General features: G+C 46.7%; 2 protein-coding genes across 5 annotated transcripts in view; one reads left to right on the top strand and one right to left on the bottom strand.

Annotated features, from left to right (window-relative positions):
- BTD (biotinidase) overlaps positions 1–14,018 on the top strand; it is a 40,131-nt gene extending 26,113 nt beyond the window's left edge. The window contains exons 3-4 of the mRNA XM_078779937.1: positions 12,491–12,715; positions 12,842–14,018. Coding sequence (XP_078636063.1) covers positions 12,491–12,715; positions 12,842–13,732 — 1,116 coding nt within the window. The 3' untranslated portion in view covers positions 13,733–14,018. The remainder of the gene's footprint in view (positions 1–12,490; positions 12,716–12,841) is intronic.
- PGAP1 (post-GPI attachment to proteins inositol deacylase 1) overlaps positions 13,647–23,866 on the bottom strand; it is a 76,299-nt gene continuing 66,079 nt past the window's right edge. For all 4 annotated transcript variants that reach the window (XR_013623813.1, XM_078779926.1, XM_078779927.1 and 1 more), the window contains 4 exons: positions 17,300–17,350; positions 16,822–17,033; positions 14,358–14,462; positions 13,647–14,179 (listed from right to left, as the gene is read on the bottom strand). Coding sequence is in view for 3 of the 4 variants with exons in the window: in XM_078779926.1 (XP_078636052.1) it covers positions 14,041–14,179; positions 14,358–14,462; positions 16,822–17,033; positions 17,300–17,350 (507 nt within the window). In the remaining variant the exon portion in view is untranslated. The remainder of the gene's footprint in view (positions 14,180–14,357; positions 14,463–16,821; positions 17,034–17,299; positions 17,351–23,866) is intronic.

Raw genomic sequence — 23,866 nt, 5'->3', positions numbered from 1 at the left:
TGTCGCGTTCCTGGCAATGAAAATATTTCCAAGGAACGGATATCGTGGGGGGGGGAGGGGGCTTTATTAATGAGACGCCGGTTACAAAGTTTTACACGATAAAACTAAAACTCCGAAATATGACGTCCCCAAAAACAGACACAAACACAAACGAATAAAATAAACTGGAAAATAATTGTTGGATTTATGTGGTGGACTTGACTCAAATCGGCTGGTCTTGTCTGTCCGGGGCGTTGGCGGAAACCCCCGTTCGCGCATAGCAGGCCTCACTGTGCGTCCCGAACAGCAGGCTTGCAGCTTGCTCGTCCAGCCGCGCCGGTAAAACCACAACTCTCTGTCCACCGCTCTTCCGCCTCACAACCAACAGCAAGTCTCAGAACGTGGCTGCTCGCGATGAAGCCTCCCCATGTGTCCGTTCACTCCTGGCCTAGTCTCGCTGCAGCGAACAAGCCACGCTCGTTCGCGCTTGGAAAACCACAGCTCTTCCTCCTCATGATCACCAGCAAGATCTCCCAAACACGGCCGTTCACAATCGTGTCAAAATCAGAAGGGAGAGGGGGGGGAGGGGAGGGGGGTGTGGGGGGAGGGGGGAGGGGGGGAGGGGAGGGGGAGGGGAGGGGGAGGGGAGGGGGAGGGGAGGGGGAGGGGAGGGGGGAGGGGAGGGGGAGGGGAGGGGGAGGGGAGGGGAGGGGAGGGGGAGGGGAGGGGGAGGGGGGGAGGGGGAGGGGAGGGGGGGAGTCAAGTCAGAAGTCATTGTCAATTGAATGTCGCATTTATTTTCTATTCCCTGTCAAATGGCATTGGTCCCGCATTCCGAACCCGGAAGTCATTGTCAAATAAATGTTTCACTCTGTCACATGCCGTTGGGCCCATGTCAATCGGATTAAGTTGAAAAATTAACGTTACGAAGTTTCTCTGGGACGTACCGATTCCGAATATGAAGTTTAAAAATTAACGTTCCGAAATACGCTGATGACGTCATAATTTTAAAACGTGAAGTTTTTTTTTAATTTTAAGGTGTGCTGTAGTTGCTCTGAGACGTACTGATTCCGAATATGCCTTTGGTTTTGCTCTGCGATGAGTAGTTCTCGAGTTATAAGAGGACAAACAAACAAACATACTTTACTGCTTTATATATATATATATATATATATATATATATATATATATATATATATATGTAATAAAAAGCATCGCTTTCATCTCCAATGTATCATTTGCTATTTAATTGAAAAGCAAAGGTGTTCAAATTAAAATATATATATTGTTTCGGTTTTGAGAACCCACATGTAACATCATTAACGGTTAAAGGTTGCACCCCATAGATAGGCCACATGCAACACGTAGGTCACCTTAGGACGTTAGTTATTTCTTAGTATGTGTTTAGGATAAGGCCATATCCAATAGTTGCATCTGCGTTGTGTAAAACACAGAGTAGGCCCCATTCGTCAATTTTGCAGCCTCCCTCCAAATCGACCTCGTTGGGCGAACTCGTTGGGCTTCCGCTCAAACAAGCCCAAAAGCCACGAGGTAAGGCCTGAAAAGGGGGCGGAGCGCAAGGGTGGGGGTGTGGCCACGGCAAGCAGCCGTCAAGGTGGAGCCGGTAAGCCCTCACCAGCCAATCAGGGCTGAGGCGACATCGCCTGACAGGGTGTGGCTGGAGATACAAGAGGGTTCGCTGGGCGTGGCAATATAACCCTGCGCGCGAGGCCCCCCACCTCAGTTGAGAGAGAGAGAGAGAGTTTGAGTTGAGGCTTGGTTAGTGTGCAGAGTTACGAGAGGGAGAGACGCGCGGTGACAAGCCTTGATTGATTGATTGCGCTTTACAAAGGGCTGGCGCGCGGCACGCATTGCAGTGGACTGCAGCGTGCAGTAGAACGTTGGTAAAAGGCGCTTGGTAACACCATCGGGGGAAGTGGCGCAATGCTCATAGCAATACCGGGAGCGTGGATAAAGGCGCCGGTACAAGTATTACGTACGCCATATAATCGCCAACCGACCTTTCCCCGATTATATAGTTGTCCGCTTCGCACCTACGCCACGCGAAAGCTGCCTGCCATCTTCCACCATCTGCACGGTACGAGTCGGGGACCGGACGAGCTATGGACCCTTGGACCCTCAACCCGACCAACTACAAACCCCATGAGAGTCTGAGAGTGAGTGTGTGAACGGGCCCGTGTCCAGGGAATAAGCATAAGGCTGCCCTGTGTATCTGCTTCTTCCTCTTCATTGTACATTCTTTCTTCTTCTTCTTTTCCTCGTCTAATTGTACAAAGTGTAAATAAATTGCCTGTTCTTCCTGGTTTTCCTCTTAATCCGATCGTCCTAGTGATTTCTCAATTGGGAAAGCGTGGCACGATTACAACCGCTTAGAATCGGGTTTAGTCATTGTTAACAGCTCGGATCGTGGATCGCTATCCGCTCGGCGTTTCCACCTGATATCCGTGATTCGGGCGTGAGTTATTTCCTCGTTTCCGGTCAGCGTTAATACTTAGGTAATAGGACAAATTCGACCAACAACCCTATTTAACGCTTAAACGGACACGGTTTGTGCCTTTTTAATTAATCTTTGGTGTGCCCGGACAAGAAGACATCAAGTTTTACGATGGCACACCGAAGAACAGGAAGCCAGAAGATCCATCGGCCCAGCAGTCAAGCACAAAGCATCAGAGTTATTTTGAAATGTTTTTGTGCATTTTTGGTGATGGTGCTTTTTGTGCATTTTTTTATTTTGGTGCATATGGGTGTATGGTGTATTGGTGCAATGCATTGCAATCGGTGTTTCCTCTTCTCAAAACATCCTTCTTGGTGGTGATGGTGAGCAAATGAGGCATTGCTCGAGAATGGTTGTGTGTGTGTGTGTGTGTGTGTGTGTGTGTGTGTGTGTGTGTGTGTGTGTGTGTGTGTGTGTGTGTGTGTGTGTGTGTGTGTGTGTGTGTGTGTGTGTGAAAGTGTATGAGCAGAGTATTGTGGACAAGTGTAAGTGTATTGAGTGATGGGCTTGCATGGAGTGCAAGTGAGAATACTGAGTGTTGTGGAATAAATGGTGTGGAGTAAATGGTGTGTGGAATGAGTGGTGTGGAGTGCATGGTGCGAAGGAGTGAATGGGGGGGGGGGGGGGAGGATGGACCCCTTCATGAATACCCGGGGAGGGTAGTTTAAAGTTAGGTAGAGGGAGTAGGTAAATTGTTTGGATATTGACATCTGTGGTGCGTGTAGTAGCAAAGTGTTGCTTTGAGGGGTGCATGAGTAAGTGGAATGGCTGGGCGTGTGAGCCTGTTGGTGAGTATGGTTAAATGAGCACTCCGCCACTGGTAGTCTGTCGGCCAGGTGAGGCCACAGGTAGGCTCTGGGAGCCAAGTCAGAGTTCAGAAGTAGAGTTCAGCGGGGCCCGAGGATCCGAGGAGAGGACCCGGGTAGCCCAATGCCAGAGGGGGCATCACGGGGTGAGAGCGCCAGGACGGCCTTCCCCAGGTTAGGGTAGTGTGAAGGAGCATGGCAAGCTCGGGTGGTGACGTCAGTGGCGGAGGTGCGCAGGTAGGTAGACCTGCTGGTAGAGCCACACGACCCAGCCCCAAAATTGTGCGAGGGCACAGATAGAAAAATTGGGGGAGTGACCCCAAATTGAAAGAGCACCACAGGATGGTCAATGGGAATTGGTTTTTAGAACCACATAGTGTAATGATGGCCAATTGGATTGGCAGGGCAGGACCCCGGGTAGTTTAAAGAGTTAATGTCAATTAGAAGGATAGTTGGGATGAAATCTCTTCGCACCATCCACATCCACTCACCGAGGTGACAGGACTCCACACCAGGTTTTGCAAATGTTTGGAATGAAAGACACAACATGACCTGGGTGAGACTGTGTGCGATTCCATCCCTTCCTTCTTGGGAGGGATTGGGGACGAATTTGGTTTAGGGGAGATATGGGGGACGAGACAGTAGAGACGAAATTTGTAAAGTGTGTAAATACGGGGAAGGGCAAGAGTAGTGTAGGCTGACATGGGGGGTGACGTTCGAGTAGGGACAAGCTTTCTCCGCTCGCTCTCCCGTGCCCCTCATATCGCATTGCCTTGTGATTACGTGTACCCTTGCCCCCGCTAACCTCTGCTTTGTCTTCCTCCCCACTCATGGACCCATGGTCTTTTGTCGAGGGGAGTGTGCAGGTGCCCTGAGCTGTGCGGCTGCACTCTTGCGCTGCACCCTGCTGCCTGCACCAGTACACCATATGTACCACACGTTCTGTGGCCTGGCACCTTTGCTGGAGCAGACCATTGCTGCCAGCAGTATCTTGCCTTGCGGACCACTGCTCTTAAGTGGAGCACATGCCATGCAGTCGGACCACCTAAGCTGGCCCTGCTGGCCAAAATAAAAAGCGGACACGGTTTGTGCCTTTTTAATTAATCTTTGGTGTGCCCGGACAAGAAGTCATCAAGTTTTACGATGGCACACCGAAGAACAGGAAGCCAGAAGATCCATCGGCCCAGCAGTCAAGCACAAAGCATCAATGAGTTATTTTGAAATGTTTTTGTGCATTTTTGGTGATGGTGCTTTTTGTGCATTTTTTTTATTTTGGTGCATATGGATGTATGGTGTATTGGTGCAGTGCATTGCAATCGGTGTTTCCTCTTCTCAAAACGTCCTTCTTTTTCCCACAAAAGACAGGTCCTGGGTTGTAGTTGTAAATAATTAGTGTCTTGTAAATAACATGCTCCCCACCGGCTTTGTGTAGTTTGTGAATAATTCCGTAATTCGGTTAGTTGTGGGCATGAGTCAGTTAGGTAGTACACAACGCAGCAGGTGGGACATATCTAGTGTTAAAACTGTCGCACTCAGGGTAGTAGGTTAAAAGTAGAGGGTAACCACACAGAAGTGTCACACTAATTTTAAAGGTTGTCCTGACCCAGGTATCGAAGCTGGCTGTCCTCACTGGTATGTGGGTCGGCTTGGGGACGAGCCTGGCGAAAGGAGGGGTGCAGTGTTGCGGTTTTGAGAACCCACACAGGTAACATCATTAAAGGTTAAAGGTTGTTTTTTTTTGGTATACTGAATCGAAGCTCGTGAAAGAGCTAACATTAACTTCACAAACAAATCGACCAGACAAACAAAATACACAAAAAGAGGGAGCGGAAGACAAGATGGGGAGAAAAGGGGAAGCACACACACACACAACATCCGAGAGCAGGGAGATGTGTGGAAGGGAGAGGGCCTGGGGGGAGGAGGTGTGGGAAGGGGGGGGGGGGAGGGAGAAGTATAAAGCACAAGGACACCAAGGACTTCCAGGACAAAAGTTGGTATTTCAAAAAGTGGAATTGGGGTGAAATTAGCGGGGGTAGAAAAGATCAAGGTTTTGGATGGGGGAAGATAAGAGATGGTGGTGAACAGCTGTTTTAAAGACTTGGAGGGTGGAGTGGGATTGAAGAGAGTGAGGGAGTTTGTTCCAGAAGCGGGAGAAAAGAGGAATGAAGGAGTGAAGGTGAGCAGAGAGTCTTGATTTTGGCAGTTTAACCAAAAGAGGGTTGCAGGCAGATCTTGTGCGACCTGTAGGAATATTTGCGGGACAGAGCCCAGAGAGAGCTGGGGGACAAGGCCAGAGAGGAGTCGGTAGAAGATGGAAAGACCACCAACCTGGCTGCGGTGAGTGAGTGAGAAGCCCTTGGAGTTAGCTTCATCGTGGGAGATTCCAATGATTCTGAATGCTTTGGTTTCAACAGCGTGAAGGCGAGCTAGGTGTGAGGCAGGAACACCAGCCCAGAGGGGAGAGCAGTATTCCATTGAGCTGCGGATGAAAGCCTTGGATGTGGTGAGGAGCTCAGGTGTGCCAAGGAAGGACTTCGCATGACGGAGGATGCCCAGTCGGCGACTGGCTTTGGAGGCCAGATTTGAAATGTGGTTTTTCCAGGAAAGATCATGGCAGATAGTGAGACCCAAAAGCTTGAGTGACAGAACTTCATGGGGAGGATTATTCAGAAAGTGGATGGGAGGGTTGTCCAGTCGGTCTTTTCGGAGAGACATCGTAAGAGTGTGAGATTTGTCAGGATTGAAAGACATGTTCCACTTGTTTGCCCAGTCTGTGATTTTGTCAAGGTCTGCAGAGAGTGAGGAGGCTGCAGACTGCCGATCTGAGGGATGAAGAATGGAGCAACAGAGAGTAGAGTCGTCAGCAAAGAGATAGACGATTTTCAAGAGAGTCAGAGAGATCATTGATGAAGACCAGAAAAAGCATAGGGCCCAAAACACTGCCTTGGGGAACTCCAGCCTGAACAGGAAGAGGAGATGAGAGAAACCCATTCAGGGCCACACGTTGACTACGACTAGAGAGGAAGTCCGCCAGCCATGCGTGGAGATTTCCATGGATACCAAAAGAGGAGAGTTTGGTGAGCAGAGCGGGGTGCCAGACCGTATCGAAGGCACGTGATATGTCAAGGGAGACTGCTCTAATTTCCTGTTTGGCATTGAGGACCTCCATCCATTGTTGAGAAAGCAGAAGCAGCATGTCCAGAGTGGAGTGTCCAGGTCTGAAACCAAATTGATGATCAGAGATCAAGCCATTGGAGAAGAGGAAAGATTTCATATCTGAAGCAATGATGGATTCCATGACTTTGCTGATAATTGGGAGAAGGCTGATTGGTCTGTAGTTGCTGGGATCTGTTTTTGCACCTTTTTTGTGCAAAGCGGTAATGTTGGCAGATTTCCAAGCAGATGGAAGATGACCTTGAGCAAAAGAGAGGGTGAAGAGAACAGAGAGGGGGAGTGAAAGAGCGGAAGAACATGATTTTAGGACCCGTGGGCTGATGCCGTCAGGTCCAGTTGCAGAATCAGAGTCGAGGGTTGACAGAAACTTTTCCACCTTGTCAGGAGGAAAGGACACAGAGTCCAGGAGCAGCTGGGTACGACTGGGTACGGTGGGTACAGAGAGGGATGGGTTTGGGACACAAGATTTAGAGGCAAACACAGAGTTGAGGCATTCAGCTTTTTCACGTGCGGAGTCAGCCGTGTGGCCATTTAAGGTGAGGGAGGGGATGGAGGGGGAACAAACACCAGAAACAGGTTGCACCCCATAGATAGGCCACATGCAACACGTAGGTCACCTTAGGACGTTAGTTATTTCTTAGTATGTGTTTAGGAGAAGGCCATATCCAATAGTTGCATCTGCGTTGTGTAAAACAAAGAGTAGGCCCTGTTCATCCATTTTGCAGCCTCCCTCCAAATCAACCTCGTTGGGCGAACTCGTTGGGCTTCCGCTCAAACCAGCCCAAAAGCCACGAGGTAAGGCCCGAAAAGGGGGCGGAGCGCAAGGGTGGGGGTGTGGCCACGTCAAGCAGCCATCAAGGTGGAGCCGGTAAGCCCTCACCAGCCAATCAGGGCTGAGGCGACATTGCCTGACAGGGTGTGGCAGGAGATTCCAGAGGGTTCGCTGGGCGTGGCAATATAACCCTTCGCGTGAGGCCCCCATCTCAGTTGAGCAGGGAGAGGCAGGCGCTCGAGAGAGAGTTTGAGTTGAGGCTTGGTTCGTTTGCAGAGTTACGAGAGGGAGAGACGCGCGGTGACGAGCCTTGCTTGATTGATTGATTGCGCTTTACAAAGGGCTGGTGCGCGGCACGCATTGCAGAGGACTGCAGCGCACAGAAGGACGTTGGTAAAAGGCGCTTGGTAACACCATCGGGGGAAGTGGCGCAACGCTCATAGCAATACCGGGAGCGCGGATAAAGGCGCCGGTACAAGTATTACGTATGCCATATAATCGCCAACCGACCTTTCCCCGATATATAGTTGTCCGCTTCGCGCCTACGCCACGCGGAGAGCTGCCTGCCGTCTTCCACCATCTGCATGGTACGAGTCGGGGACCGGACGAGCTGTGGACCCTTGGACCCTCAACCCGACCATCTACAAACCCCGTGTGAGTGAGTCTGAAAGTGTCAGTGTGAACGGGCCCGTGTCCAGGGAATAAGTATAAGGCTGCCCTGTGTATCTGCTTCTTCCTCTTCATTGTACATTCTTTCTTCTTCTTTTCCTCTTCTAATTGTACAAAGTGTAAATAAACTGCCTGTTCTTCGTGGTTTTCCTCTTAATCCGATCGCCCTAGTGATTTCTCAATTGGGTAAGCGTGGCACGATTACAACCGCTTAGAATCGGGTTTAGTCATTGTTAACAGCTCGGATCGATATCCGCAAGGCGTTTCCACCGGATATCCGTGATTCGGGCGGGAGTTATTTCCTCGTTTCCGGTCAGTGTTAGTACTTAGGTAATAGGACTAATTCGACCAGCAACCCTATTTAACGCTGCCCGGGAAGGACGTTAAAGCCCTGGGATCGCGTCGGCCAGTAAAAAGACAAGGATTAATCCCCCCTTGATAAGGGGAAAGCCGACGTTGGAGATCCGCAACAATATATGTATATACCTGCCGGTATATATAGTGCGAAGCCGATATCGGAACCGGCAATCGGAACAGGCAGATATCGGCCATCTTTCGGTAATCTGTATCGGCAGATTACAATGACAATCGGTGTACAGTTCCAATGATCGATTAAAGTTGTACTGTACTCTGTACAACCCCCAAACCTTGAGAAACTTTGACCCTTGTTTAGAGCAAATTTCAACAAACAAATTAAAGAAAACAACATTGCACCTTTTGCTTTACAAACAGCTGCGAGTACAAAGCAAAACGCGACGGCTCTCGTGACGTAACATACGATACGCGATGGCTCTTCCTGATTTCCTGGCATAGTAAGTCTTGACGTCATACGTTCCAGGCGTGCATCAGTCTGTTAAATTATTTTCACATTTCAAAGGTGGAATGACCGTATTCTGTCTCCCCGAACAAAATGAGGCACATTTTACATGCAGTTTGTAAAATGACTCCTTCATTCGTTAGACCATATGACGTGCTCTCGCGTAACAGCGATTACTTCCTACCTATGTTAACCTCTTCTACCTCATCTGTTACCCTCGTTATTTCCCCGTGCGCCTCCACGAGTTCTCCCTCCAAACGCCTCATTTACCGTTTCCATTTCACCTTCCATCATGTCTGTGTTCATTCATCGCCCCGTTCCTTTACCTCCATCACTTCACCCTTCTCTTTCATCGCCTTTGTCACCTCATCAGGCCGCGTTCTTCATTTCCTCTTTATGGCTCCCAGTTACCCCTTGGTTTTCCTCTGTATATTTTAAAATTATTTTACTGTGTCGGTATTTTCCTTTATCTGTGTTTCATTCATTTTGTCGTATCGTCAGTCCTTCTACCCTCTGTATGAGTCTTTCTACCTCCGTCACGTTCCCCATCTCTCCCGCCAGTCTGGCCTCGCTCTCCTTCAACTCTTCCCGAACAGGAGGCGACATTTCCTTGCCCATCGCTTCCCCCATGTCACGTTTGATTTCCCCGCTCATCGCGTCCATTCTCATGCCCATCACTTGCATTTCTCCGCTCAGCGTCCATTCTCGTGCCCATCACTTGCATTTCTCCGCTCAGCGTCTATTCGCATGCCCATCACTTGCATTTCTCCGCTCATCACGTCCATTATCGTGCCCATCACTTGCATTTCTCCGCTCATCGCGTCCATTCTCGTGCCCATCACTTGCATTTCTCCGCTCATCGTGTCCATTTTCATGCCCATCACTTGCATTTCTCTGCTCATTCTTTCTCTCATCAATTCCATTCATGATTTGAACGGGTCCATAAAGATCCCCATATCCAGCGGTGCTGGCGGCGCTACCCTGTGGTACAAGTTCCATGGATGCCGAATTTTCCTTGTTTTGGTTCTTCTCACGTTAACCTTGTGAAATCACCAGGTGAGTACCTGCACTCGTGCGCTAACACCATTTATAACACTGTGAACAGGTGATCGATTTATTTAATTAATTAACAAGCGTTACGCCTCGGTCCCCCGTCGGTGGTGACGAGTTAACAAAGTGGAAGACGCAAGGCGGCCATCTTGGATTTTGACGTGGCGACCCAATTTTCAATAGCGTTCTCCCTTATGCGTAGATGCACCCACACACCAGATCTGATTAGAAGTTAGTCGTTCGTTTATTTTTCAAGATATTTCGCTCACAAGGTTCAGACATATATATATATATATATGGTGGCGGCCATCTTGGACTTTGACGTGGCGACCCAATTTTCAATAGCGTTCTCCCTTATGCCTAGATACACCCAAACACCAGATTAGAAGTTGGTACTTCGCTTATTTTTCAAGATATTCCGCTCACAATGTTCAGACATACATGGCATCACATACATGGCGGCGGCCATCTTGGATTTTGAGGTGGGTTGCACCCACACACCAAATTAGAATTCGGTCCTTCGCTTACGCAAGCACGCACGGACGGACATACGGACGGAGGGGAAAACCATAGTCCCCCTTTCGCTCCGCGGTGCGACGGGGGACAATAATTGTTCAGAATGGGATCCCTTTAACCCGGGGATTCCCTGTTCCTGCATTTTCATATTTTGTATGAAACTTGATTTTCACACGCTTAGACAAACAGGAAACGATTCATTTTATATCCGTCAATAAATTATCGAATAGCATACATTCATTCTTCCTTCCTTCCTTCCTTCCTTCCATCTGAATGCTGATTCTTCGGGATGAACATTATCTCACAAGGTACCTTAATGTTCATTTTAAAAATAACAAAATGCTGTTCTGTTTGATGAACCAATCGATTGGAGCAGTCAATACACCGTCAATATCCAGGTTCAAGGTGCGTTCTACCGACTGTGCATGCGCATCACCTATCGCGATAATAAATATGCATTATCGTTATCGCGATAGTAATGTTGAAGGCAGCAGGAAGTTGGGGTGTGAAGAGAATGACAGAGATCTGTAATCTGGTGGTGAAAGAAGGCCGCATTCCAGTGGTTGGGAACTGAGTACCCTCGTCCCTCTATACAAGGGGAAAGGTGACCCTCTGGAGTGTGGCTCGTACCGAGCGATAAAGTTATTGGAGCATGGAATGAAGGTATTGGAAAGGGTGTTGGAGAGGAGGATAAGGAAGAAAGAAGATCGATGAAATGCAGTTTGGATTTATGCCAGGAAGAGGAACGACAGACGCGCTTTTCATTGTGAGGCAGTTGCAGGAGAAGTACATGGAGAAGAGGAAGAAGTTGTTTTTTGGGTTTGTTGATCTGGAGAAAGCATTCGATAGAGTTCCACACAAAGTATTGATATGGGCATTGAGGAAGTTAGGAGTGGAGGAATGGTTGATCAGAGTAGTGATGGCAATGTAAAAAGAGCGCGCACAGCTGTAAGGACGAAGGACGGGAACAGTGGAGTTTGAGGTGAAGGTGGGAGTGCATCAGGGGTCGGTACTAAGTCCACTACTATTTGTAGCTGTGATGGAGGTGCTGGCTCAGAACGTAAAGGAGGGTTTACCGTGGGAGTTGTTGTATGCAGATGATCTGGTGTTGATTGCGGAAAGTATGGATGGACTGAAGGAAAAGATGAACAAGTGGAAGGAATGTATGGAGACAAAAGGTCTGAAGGTGAATATCGGAAAGACGAAGGTGATGGCAAGTGGTAAAGCATGTGGTGAGGTGGAAAGAACTGGGAAGTGGCCATGTGCTGTGTGCAGGAAGGGTGTCGGAGTGAACTCCATTCAATGTACAATGTGCGCTGAGTGGGTTCATCAAAAATGTAGTGGTCCGAGAGGGTCATTAACCAGTGTGGCAGCTACATTCAAATGTAAGGTGTGCACAGAGGGAGCTGCAGATGGAGGAAATGTTGAGTTGGATCTTGGAGACTGCGTGAAGCTCGAAGGTGTGAAAACATTTTGCTACCTCGGAGACATGCTGAATGGAGAAGGTGGATCAGACTCGGCAACGGTTGCTGGAGTGAGATGTGCATGGAAGAAGTTTCGGGAACTGAGTGGCGTGCTGATGATGAGGGGAGTGTCGTTGAAGCTGAAGGGAGAGGTGGATGCTGCATGTGTGAGAAGTGTTATGATTTATGGGAGCGAGACATGGGTAATGAACGTAGAGCAGCAACGAAGGTTGGAAAGGGTGGAAATGCGAATGGTTCGACGGATGTGCAGAGTATCGTTGAGGGAGAGGAAGACAAATGATGAATTGCGAAAGATGATGGGAATAGAGCCTGTGATTGCTGCTGTGAAGAGGAACAGGTTGAGATGGTTTGGTCATGTGTTGAGGAAGGATGAAAGTGACTGGTTGAGAAGAGTGTTGGAAATGAATGTAGAAGGAAGTAGAGGACGGGGAAGACCGAGAAAGACTTTGCCAAAGATGGTGGAAGAAGAAATGCGCGCAACGGGGTTAACAAGGAGAGATGCAGAAAATAGGGCAAGATGGAGAAGATTGTCATGGGGACCGCAAGGCTAACCCCCGCTCTGGCAGGGAAAATGGCCTTAAAATGCATGTTGTTGTGTTGTTGTATGTGTGTGCTCTTGCTCTTTTATGTATGTGTGTTTATGCTCTTGCGGGGAAAATGGCCTTAAAACGATCATTCATTCATATTATTGTGTGCATCCCACAACAGGTGCTTTATCGATTCAGCTGCATGGCAAAAGAAAATGACCTCTTTGTGGTGGGAAACATGGGCAGTGTGGAAACCTGCACTTCCCAATCACATCCAAACTGCCCATCTGATGGGCGCTTCCAGTTCAATACAAACGTGGCCTTTAACAGTGATGGTCTTCTCGTTTCTCGTTACCGCAAGTACCACCTCTACTTTGAAGATCATTACTACAACACACCAAACCAGGTGTGTATGTATACGGAAACTTCCCCATCATTTGAGTGGTGGGACCACATTTCTTCAAAGCACAACAATTAAGCTTTTACTTACGTATGATTGAATCTTGTAACCACATGACCTTTTATGTGCCAGGTTGACTACGCAATCTTCAACACACCTTTTGCTGGTGATTTTGCTATGTTTATCTGCTACGACCTACTTTTTGGCTCGCCGGCCATGGAGCTTGTGAAGCGACATGGAGTGAAGAACATTGCCTTTTCCACCGCCTGGTTTGACCACCTACCCCTGCTCAGCAGCATCCAGGCACAGCGTGCCTACTCCGCTGGCTTCGGTATCACCTTGCTCGCCTCCAACCTCAACATCCCTGAGAGGAAAGCTTTTGGCAGCGGAATCTACTTTCCTGGCGGTTCTAAATATCGTCATGGCAATGGCAGTCATTTGTTAGTGGCACATGTTCCGCTGTGGTCTGAAGATGCATTGTCACAGGAGATCCCTTTAACGGAAAAGAAGGTCAACCAGTGGGAGGCTTACAATGACCGTGGCGAATTTAAAACTGTGGAAGAACCTCCTTTTAATCAAATAATGATGTACGATGAGTACACCTTTGTGTCTCTATCTAATGACACCGGCGAGCGCAGCATCTGCCACGGTGAGGTGTGCTGCAGTGTGAAATACCAGCGCACAACTAATTCCTCAGAACTTTATGCTTTAGCCGCTTATGATGGGAAGCATACGATCAGACAGGTGTTCTACCATCAGATATGTACGCTACTGCGCTGTGCCGGGCCGAGACGTGAAAGCTGCGGGAAGCCCATAAGTCATGCCGTCACCACCTTCAACTTCGAGCTTTGGGGAAATTTTGGAACTGAATATGTGTTCCCAGCCATTCTGACTGATGGAATGCACCTGCAGGAACCGGATAGTTTTGGACGGCTCAAAGATGGGAGATACAGCATCGCAGCAAGAATGGCAGAAGGCTTGGTTACTGCCACGCTCTACAGTAGAGTATACGACAGGGACTAGGACCAGGATTTACATGGTCTACCTTTAAGTAGGCATCTTTAATAATGCAGAAAACAAGTGGTAACGGATGAAATACTCAAAACAAATGTCATGGTGGTTTTGTTTTTTTCTCTTTCAAATCAAATTCAGTGTTTAATGAAACACCATCTAATCATACCTAGGGCCCAATTTTCAAAAACAAAATCACTTTATTACAAATATGAATAACCAATGTACAACTTTAAATTGTGACAGCAATCCACTGCTGATGTAATCTGCATTGTATAAACTTTCAGCTGTCATTGCATTTTCTCTCGTCACATTGCTGCTCAAAACAAGCGTGCGAGAGCCAAGGGGAGTAAGGATACCATCAGAAAATATGGGATGCGGTAAAGGTGAACTGTACCGAACACTGCTGTGACAATGGGCAGCAGCAAGTGTAGTGTTGTGCTCACATGTAGCACCTTACTGCAACAACAAGCATGACCATCACCATGGGATTGGACGTTGCTGTCTTGAACATGTCATTGTAAACATTACAATCGTGCAAACATGAAGGTGCAGAGTGAATTGCATAACAGAACAAAACAATTTGTCAAACAAGGGGCTGTATATTAAATGACGTTAACTAATGGTACGTCTTTACCTTGAGCGAATTATCGTTGAACTTGTCTGCAGAACCAGCGGAAGCATTAGGCAAAATAAAATGGCCACAGGAAGATGTGGATCAGGATTCAACTTCCTCTCCACACTAAGACGTTGGGTAGAGGTAAGGAAGGTGTTAAGTATCAAACATAACCAGGTAAACAAGCACTTCACGAGAAACCAATCTCTTGTTGGGAGATAGTCTTTTATTAAAAGGAGAAGCTTCCGTCCGTGTGTCCGTCACACTTCATTCGAAAGAGTTGCTGCCGTCGTAGGATAATGATGGAAAGCTAATAATCAATTTATTTGGATCAGAAATTTGTCCGTTTAATCATAAGAATGCCTGCTTTAAAAGCACTCCTTTCCCGGAGGGAAGAGGAAGAAGCAGGACTTGGAGCATTAATGTAGCCATTCCGACAGTATAACAGCAGGTAACCATGAGAATAAAGCACAACGGACATAAAAGACATCGCACAGCTGAAAGAATTCTGCATGGAGGAGTGGGCAAAAATTTCTCCCAGTAGATGTCAGAGACTGGTAGACAGTTATAAGAAACGCCCACTTGAGGTCGTTTCTGCCAAAGGGGGCAATACCCCTATTAGAGCCAAGGGTGTACTTACTTTTTCCACATGCGAAATTTGCATTTGTTTATTTAAATTATACAATGGACTACAAAATGTAAATGTTTCATGATATTTGTTATATTATATCACCTTTATCTATTAATATTGTTGAAATGAAGATCAAATAGCTGTATGTTGAAATATGTTGAAAAAGTCAAAACTTTACATGGGGTGTACTTACTTTTTCACGTGACTGTATATATAAAAGAAAGTTTTTGTTTGTTTGTTTGTTTGCACAAGCTAATCTCCTGAACGGTGAAAGATAGGTGGAAACCTCTAATACAAAAAATGTCGGGACAGGCCCCGGGAAGGTTATAGGCAAGGTGGTGAGGCCGGGTGAGGCCGCTTCAGCCGAGCTGGGCCCATTTCACAATTAAAAGCTGAGCTGAATTATAGTAGTCAATCACCGTCTTCAGACACACTCCCACCCGCACCCTCCGCTCTGCTGCTGCCAACCTCCTGTCCCCCCCCTCCCCCCATCCGGACCAAACTCAGATCCTGGGGGGACAGGGCCTTCTCCATCGCCGCTTCCACACTCTGGAACTCACTACCTCAAACCATCAGAGACTCCTCCTCACTCAGCACATTCAAATCATCACTCAAGACCCACCTGTTCAACACCACATTCAACCCCTGACCGTCTCTTCTCCTTCTCCTTCCTTTCTGTTTGGCCGTCTACGTCACGTCACGTCGTGACGTCACGTCTACGTGGCCGTCTACGGCCACGAGTAAAAGCTGAATTATAGTAGTAAATTCATTCAAAAAGAACTAAAAATGTTGGGACGGGCCCCGGGAAGGTAAAAGGTAAGGTGGCGAGGCCGGGCGAGGCCGCTTCAGCCGAGCTGGGCCCATTTCACAATTAAAAGCTGAGCTGAATTATAGTAGTCAATCTTCTATGGCCACGAGTAAAAGCTGAATTATAGTAGTAAATTCATTCAAAAAGAACCCGGGCAACGCCGGGTGCTTTCGGCTAGTCTGCTATAAATGGATGAGTTGTGTGAAGCATACTTTTTGTGTCTATTAATTACGTACGTCCATTAATTATGTACGATTGAAATGTACCTTTTAACCCTTCAGACTGCTGAGACCCCTATGACCTTTGAAGACCCTTTCAGACCCCAAAGACCCCTAAATATCCTTAACACCCAGAAGACCCAAGAGAACCTGATCCAAAGGACCCAAGAGACCCAAAAGACCGAGAGGATGCAAAAGACACAGATGACCCAAAAGTCCCAGATGACCACCCAAAAGTTCCCGAGGACCCAGAATACCCCAAAGTCCCAGAGGACCAAAAATACCCCAAGGACCCAAAAGAACCCTCTCCCGAGTCCAGCAGGCAGGTATGCTACAAGGCAGTGAAGATCAATGAATATTTTGGTACAGCGGACCAACTGGCCCACTAGTTTGATTAAACCAGTCAGTGAAGCAAGAGGTAGGCACAGCTAGTAAGTACTGCAAGAAGACTCAGGGGTCTGTTGCAGCAGTTAAGGACCAGGATGAGTCGAATTATATAAGTAATCCTATCTCTAATTGTACAGTTAAAAAAGGAAGTTGAGAATTTGGCCAACATAGATACTGGCCAAAAGGTTGACTGTACTTTCTGCCCAACTTATAGGAAAACGATCTCATGATGCCTTCGACAGAACAACATTCCATGATGCAGTGTTCCTTGCTGGTAGGGACTCAACCCAAGAGTAACAATTTTATCCCAATTCTGCTAGGAACCAAACCCAGGACCATAGAGCTTTAAATAGTTAGTTATCTGCTGCTAAGCTATCCTTATGCCTTTCACTCCCACTAATATTCCAAAGACCACAACAAATACTAATGAAAAGCTCTTACTGTAATTGGCGGAACCAGTGTAAAGCAGAAGGTAAGCTGAACAAGGTGACGCAGACGGTTGCAGCAGTTGCCGTGCTGTGCAAACTCAGAGTGCTTTGATCCGTCTCCAAACATTGCTTCGCTCGGGCCTTCCAACTCTCAGCATTTTCACTCGTTCTTCCTGCCCCAGCAGCTTCCGACACGAGCCCTGACTGCACTGGCTCACCCAACGTCTGCAGTCGCATGTACATGGCCCAGGTTCAATAGGTGGTTGCACAGCTTCATAGTTGTTAAAAATAAGATTTATATTTATAAATCTGAGATTTATCAAAATATATTTTCACAGGCCATAGTTGCTGTAGATGTACTACTATCCCATGTCACCTAAATACGTACTGTAGAGTAGACAAACAAAATAAGGATCACTGTTAAGTCATGGACTGAGCATGCTTAGATTGATAAATATGTTCCTGAAGATTCATAATTATAAATGACTCACCTTGGATAGTGCTGCCTTTAATGATGTTACTTTGCACTTCAAGATAGCAACCTGGACAGACAGATGAACACACACACACACACTTTTCAATGACACACACCAAATGGTGCATGACATATTTACCTCCACCACCGAAGGTGGATGGAGGTTATGTTTTCACCCCTGTCTGTCTGTGTCTATTTGTCTGTGACCAAGATATCTCAAAACATTGTGGATGGGTTCGGACGAAATTTGGCAGAGAGGTATCGTATGTGACAAGGAAGAATCGATTCAATTTTGGTGAAGATCTGGATTCGGATCCGGCTACTATAATTTTTAAAGTGATTCTTCACCATTGGGAGATAGGGCCAAAACCGATATATAACAGGATATCTCAGAGTTGTGGATGGATTCAGACAAAACTTGGTGGAGAGGTTGCGTATGCAACAAGGAAGACTTGATTTAATTTTGGTGAAGATTTGAATCCAGATCGGAGAATTTTAAAAAGTGATTCTTCACCATTGGGAGATAGGGCCGAAAACGATATATAGCAGGATGTCTCAAAAAATTGTGGACGGATTCTGACGAAACTTGGTGGAGAGGTAGAGGATGTGACAAGAAAGAATTGATTCAATTTTGGATACGATCCAGATCTGGATCCGGCTAGTATAATTTCTGTGATTCTTCACCATTGAGAGATGGGGCTAAAAACTATACAAAGCAGGATATCTCAAAAAAATTTGGACGGAGCTTGGTGGACAGGTTGGGTGTGTGACAAGACCAAATCGATTCGATTTTGGGGTAGATCTGAATATTCATTCGGATGAGAGAATTATTTAATTTTTAAGTGATTCTTCACCATTGAGAGATCAGGGAAAAAGCGATATATAACATTATATTTTAAAAGGTTGTGGACAAGTCAAGACTAAACTTGGGGGATAAGATGGTTAGGTGACAAGAACAAACCGATTCGATTTTTGTTCAGGTCAGAATCCAGATCTGGTCCATTAGTGGGATACAAAATGTAAACTGTTCAGCCTGGCAGAGGCATGCTCTCTACGGAGTGCTGTTGTAGTTATCTCCGCCACCAAAAGGTGGATGGAGGTTATGTTTTCACCCCTGTCTGTCCGTTTGTTTGTGAACAAGATATCTCAAAAAGTTGTGGACGGATTCGGACGAAATTTGGCAGAGAGGTAACGGATGTGACAACGACGAAATGATTAGATTTTGGTGAAGATCCGGATTCGGATAGTAGAATTTTAAAAGTCATTCTTCACCATTAGCCGATGATCCAATTCCAGAAAGAGCTCTATTTAAGGAGTTTGCTGCACCCCCCCCCCCTCCCCCCCGCTACCAAGGTTTGACGATTTATTAATTGTTCCTGAGCTATTTAGGAGTGGGAATCCACTTGTTGTCAATCCCAAAGCCTGCAAGGGAAAAATGTCAACAGCACTTTATGTTAGGTGGGTAGGGGTGGATAAGCGTACATTTTCACATGCTTCAAAATGGGGGGGTATGGGTGTTATAGAGTCTATAGTGCTTCTTGGTACTGTTACGGAATCGTCACTTCCGTTGTTGTGGTTCTCATCCACTGTAAACATTTTTGGTTCCATGTACTATTATTGTTATCTATTTTGTTATCTATTTATTATTGTTATCAACATGTACTTTTTTTTTTTTTTTTTTACCTTTTGAAAACAGTTATCTCCAATTCACTTAAACGATAACAATAATAGTACCTTTAGGTACCTTCTACCTAAAGGTACTATTATTGTTATCGTTTAAGTGAATTGGAGATAACTGTTTTCAAAAGGTAAAAAAAATTAATGTTTTAAAAAGAAACCGAAAACCGGATAGGGACCCGGACGAAGAAGAAGAGGAAAAGGAGGCGGAGCGAGTGAGGTCGAGAAGGAGCCGAGCTGCTTTGAGGTCTTGAGCAAACGCTGGTGAACGGGGGTCACGAGTGAACTTTGGGTTTCCTGGGAAAGGGATTCCTGCGACAGAGTTGTTATCGCTGTGACAGATAAACCTGCGTGTCAGGTTTTGCGGTTGATTCTGAAGAGAATCATTGGAGTGACGTTACGCCTTGAGTACGGGCCCGCCGGCTGTTTTGCCTCGCGCCCGATTTCGCATCGCTCTGGGCTCTTCACCTCGCTTCAACCATTTCAACGCATCCAGCCGTTAACCTGGTTTGCATGTGTAACGTGGATTTCGAGTGGGAATTTGCGGTTCGCCATGTGGGGAGCCATTGAACATCCATACCCGAAGGTGTGATTTCCCAGTCGCCTCTTGAGGACACCTTTGCCCATCTTTGACAGTGTGACTGTCAACCGAGTGGGATTCTGGTCTCGATACATCGGTCTGACGATCACTGTAGCGTGGATCGACTTTGGCTTGAAGCCGGGACAGAGACATTGGGAATGTTATTTTCGCTCACTTGGAGCACAGTGAGTTATATTGTACGAAACTGATGGTATCATCATAGGAATGATATATTGGTTGTACAATTGATTACTATTGTTTTTGTGCTGTTATTCTTGTGACCTTAATACAATACTTGTTTGTTGGTAACAATTGGTGTGATTTCACCATTGATCTTTGACACAGAATAACATCTTTCTGCCGTGACTCCTCTCGGGGCTCGGAGGTACACCGTGCCCGGGGTTTGGGGAGGAGCACGTAACAGAAATTTGGGGCTCGTCCGGGATAGAATTCCCTAACATTCCCAAAATTCCCAAATTTGGAATTTCCTAGCATTCCCAAATTTTTTCAAAAATTGGAATTTTTTTTGTGTGAAGGTTAACAGGTGCTAAGTGATAGTCACCATGGTGTTTGACGCAGAAAAGTTTGCGGCGTCCCCTAATGAGGCACAGTTCCAGGCGTTAAAAAGATCGGAACTCATGATATTGGCCAAATATTTTAACTTGGAGGTAAAGTTAATATGAAGAAAGCAGAGATGCAGACATTGGTGGTGGAGTCTCGAGTGGGACAAGGAACATGGGAAGAGGTAGCCTTGGATTGGTTACCAGAGCAAAAAGGAAATGTGGAGCTCCGGAAAATGGAGATGCAACTGCAGAGCCAGGAAAGGTTAGAAGAGAGAAGAGCAGAGGAAAGAGCAGAGGAAAGGAGAGCCGAAAGGGAGTTAAAGGAACGTGACATGGAGTATCAGAAGGAACTTAAACTCAAGGAGCTGGAATTACTGGGAGAACGGAGAGAAGTAGTATCCATGCCGGCTCGTTCGACAACTAGTGAGAACTCTTGGGATGTTGGTAGGCATGTGAGGCTGGTTCCACCCTTCAATGAAAAGGAGGTAGCCAAGTTCTTTTTACATTTTGAGAAGGTGGCTCAAATGTTAAAATGGCCTGTGGGGTCCTGGACTATGTTAGTGCAAAGTGTTCTGGTGGGTAAAGCTCAAGATATATTTTCGGCTTTACCGATTGACCAATGTGCAGATTATGAGATAGTGAAGAAAGCCATTCTCAAAGCCTATGAATTGGTCCCTGAAGCTTACCGGCAAAAATTCAGGAATGCCAGGAAGAGGGAGAGTGAGACCCATGTGGAGTTTGCCAGAATGAAGGAAACCATGTTTGATAGGTGGTGTGACTCGAAGGAGATTGGGAAAGACTTCAACCTGTTACGACAATTGATCTTGGTGGAGGAATTCAAACAGTGTGTCCACGTGGACATTAAAGTACATCTGGATGAGAAGAAAGTACCAGAGTTGTATGAGGCAGCAACCGTGGCAGATGACTATGCCTTGACACACAGGATGGGGTTCCACAAACCTAACTTCCCGCCTGGAGTTAGCCAGGGGAGTTACGGAAAATCAGGTTCAGAGAACAAATTTTTATGGAGGCGGCCTCGAGACTATGGGGACACATCTGATACCGTGACTTTTAGGGATCAGAAGACTGCAGTTCCAAGACATACCTATCTTCCGGGGGGCCCGAGGCAGACCACGAGTTTTTCCTCCGGGCCTACTTGCGCTTTTTGCAAGAAACCTGGGCATTTGATGTCCCAATGTTACGCCCTGAAAAGGAAAAATCAGGAGCGGAGTCAGACTAGTACAACTCCGAATGCATTGGCCAATGCGAGAAATCGTCCTTGGAGGCCAGTGCCTTGTGAAGGTTCCCATGCCAAAGTTACGGCATCACAGAACGATCTTGTTCAAGAGGGTTACAAACCTTTTATTTCAGAGGGGTTTGTGTCACTGGATGGAGACTTAACGAACCAGAGACTTGTTAGGGTATTGAGGGACACAGGAGCACATCAATCTTTGATGCTTGAAGGCATTTTGCCATTGTCAGAGAAGACGGCAACTGGTGTTAGTGTTCTTTGACAGGGGGTTGGTGGTTATGTTAAAGCTCCTCTTCATGTCATCCATTTGAAGTCTGATTTGGTGTCAGGACCGGTCACCGTAGGTTTACAAGCCACTCTTCCTGTAGAGGGAATCTCTTTTATCTATCGGGAATGATTTGGCCGGTGGTCGAGTTTCTGGTAATCCGATGTTGGTTGAAAAGCCCAGTATGGAAAATAATACAGCACAGTTAGAGCAGGAGATTCCGGGTATCTTTCCATCCTGTGCAGTGACTCGTGCTATGGGTAGGAAGCGCTCTGAAGAGAAGGAGAAGGAAGGTGATGTGGATTTGGGTTCCTTAGCGATATTGGAGGAAAATTCTGAAAGAGATAATAGGAAAAAGAGTGACATCAAGGAACTTAAGGAAAAGGTGGCATCTGGAACAAAAGAGGAAATGGAGTGTCCGTCGGAGACATCTGGGAACGAGGTTGAACAAACGGTGCTGGTCCGAAAGAGACTTGTTGAAGAACAACACAGATTTGGAGCTCCGGAGTTTGACTGATAAAGCCATTACAGAGGAAGAGGCTATGAAGATACCTGTTGGTTACTTCATGAAAGGGGAAATACTCATGAGAAAATGGAGACCACCGGAGGTGCCAGCAAACGATGAGTGGAAAGTTCATTACCAAATTGTGGTGCCACCACCGTACCGGAAGGAGATATTGAGTTTGGCGCATGAGACACCTTTGGCCGGGCACCTTGGAGTGAACAAGACATGTGACAGAATATTGGTACATTTTTTCTGGCCAGGATTGCGACGTGATGTGGCGGAGTTCTGTAAATCTTGCCACTCTTGCCAGCTGGTGGGAAAACCTAATCAGAAAGTCCCATCTGCACCTTTAAAACCAATTCCAGCTTTTGAAGACCCATTCAGCCGTGTCATTATTGACTGTGCAGGCCCTTTCCCAAAAACTAAGGCTGGACATCAGTATTTGCTGACCACCATGTGCACTTCCACAAGGTTCCCAGAATCCCAGAGGCAGTGCCTCTTAGAAAAATTACTGCGGCAGTTATTGCGAAGGCCTTGATTAAATTTTTCACTTTGGTTGGCCTACCTAAGGTCATCCAGTCTGATCAGGGTTCCAATTTCATGTCAACACTTTTTCAGCAAGCGGTACACCTGTTGGGAGTGGAGCAAGTAAGATCAAGTATTTACCATCCCGAGAGCCAAGGGGCCTTGGAAAGGTTTCACCAGACATTGAAGAATATGATCAGAACGTATTGTTTTGAATGTGACAAGGATTGGGATGAAGGAATACCCTTATTGTTGTTTGTTACGAGGGAATCTATTCAGGAGTCATTGGGATTCAGACCTTTTGAACTTGTGTTTGGACGCTCAGTGTGAGGACCATTGAAATTGGTGAAAGAACAGTGGCTACAGGAGGAGTCACAGCCAATCTGTGCCTAACCGTTGACACATACTCCACCACTGTTGACTAAGGCTTGTGAAGTTGCGAGAAGAAACTTGAAAGTGACACAGGATAAAATGAAAGTGAGACATGACAAGAAATCTCAGGTAAGAAATTTCATTCCTGAGGACCGAGTGTTAGTGTTGCTTCCTGTTCCAGGTCAGCCAATACAGGCTAGATATTTCGGTCCCTATGCAATCGAAAGGAGGGTTAATGAAACAGATTACGTGGTGACAACTCCCGACCGACGGAAAAAGTGGCAGCTGTGTCATGTCAACCGACTGAAGAAATATTATGAGAGGAAGCCTGTGGAAAAAATGGTTCCTGTCGTGCCTGTAGTCGGGGTGCAAGAGAATCCAGAGGTTGACGCCGGTGTGAAGTTTGATAACTTTGATGACCAGGCTTGTCCCAGATTGACGAACACGGAAGTGTTGAGTCATTCAGATGAGAAATTAGGTCATTTGACGAGGGAACAACAAGGACAACTATCCAGCCTAATTTTTGAGTTTGCACATTTGTTCACAGATGTACCTGGTCGTACTGACTTGGTATATCATGATATTGAGGTGGGGGAAGCCACTCCTGTGAAGCAACACCCCTATTGGATGAACCCTGTGAAGATGGAGTATCTTCGGAAGGAGGTTCAGTATATGTTGGAGAATGACATCATCGAACCAAGCAGCAGTGAATGGAGCTCACCATGTGTGTTGGTTCCAAAACCCGATGGCAGTTTTCGCTGTTGTACGGATTTAAAACGGGTTAATGCAGTGACCAAGACCGACTCGCGACTCATATCCCATCCCGAGGATTGATGACTGTATT

This window comes from Myxine glutinosa, chromosome 6 (genome assembly GCF_964187855.1).
Source record: "Myxine glutinosa chromosome 6, kmMyxGlut1.1, whole genome shotgun sequence".
NCBI classification, from domain to species: Eukaryota; Metazoa; Chordata; class Myxini; order Myxiniformes; family Myxinidae; genus Myxine; species Myxine glutinosa.
The sequence above is the reverse complement of the archived record's forward strand: the minus strand, read 5'-3'. Positions and strand labels throughout refer to the sequence as shown.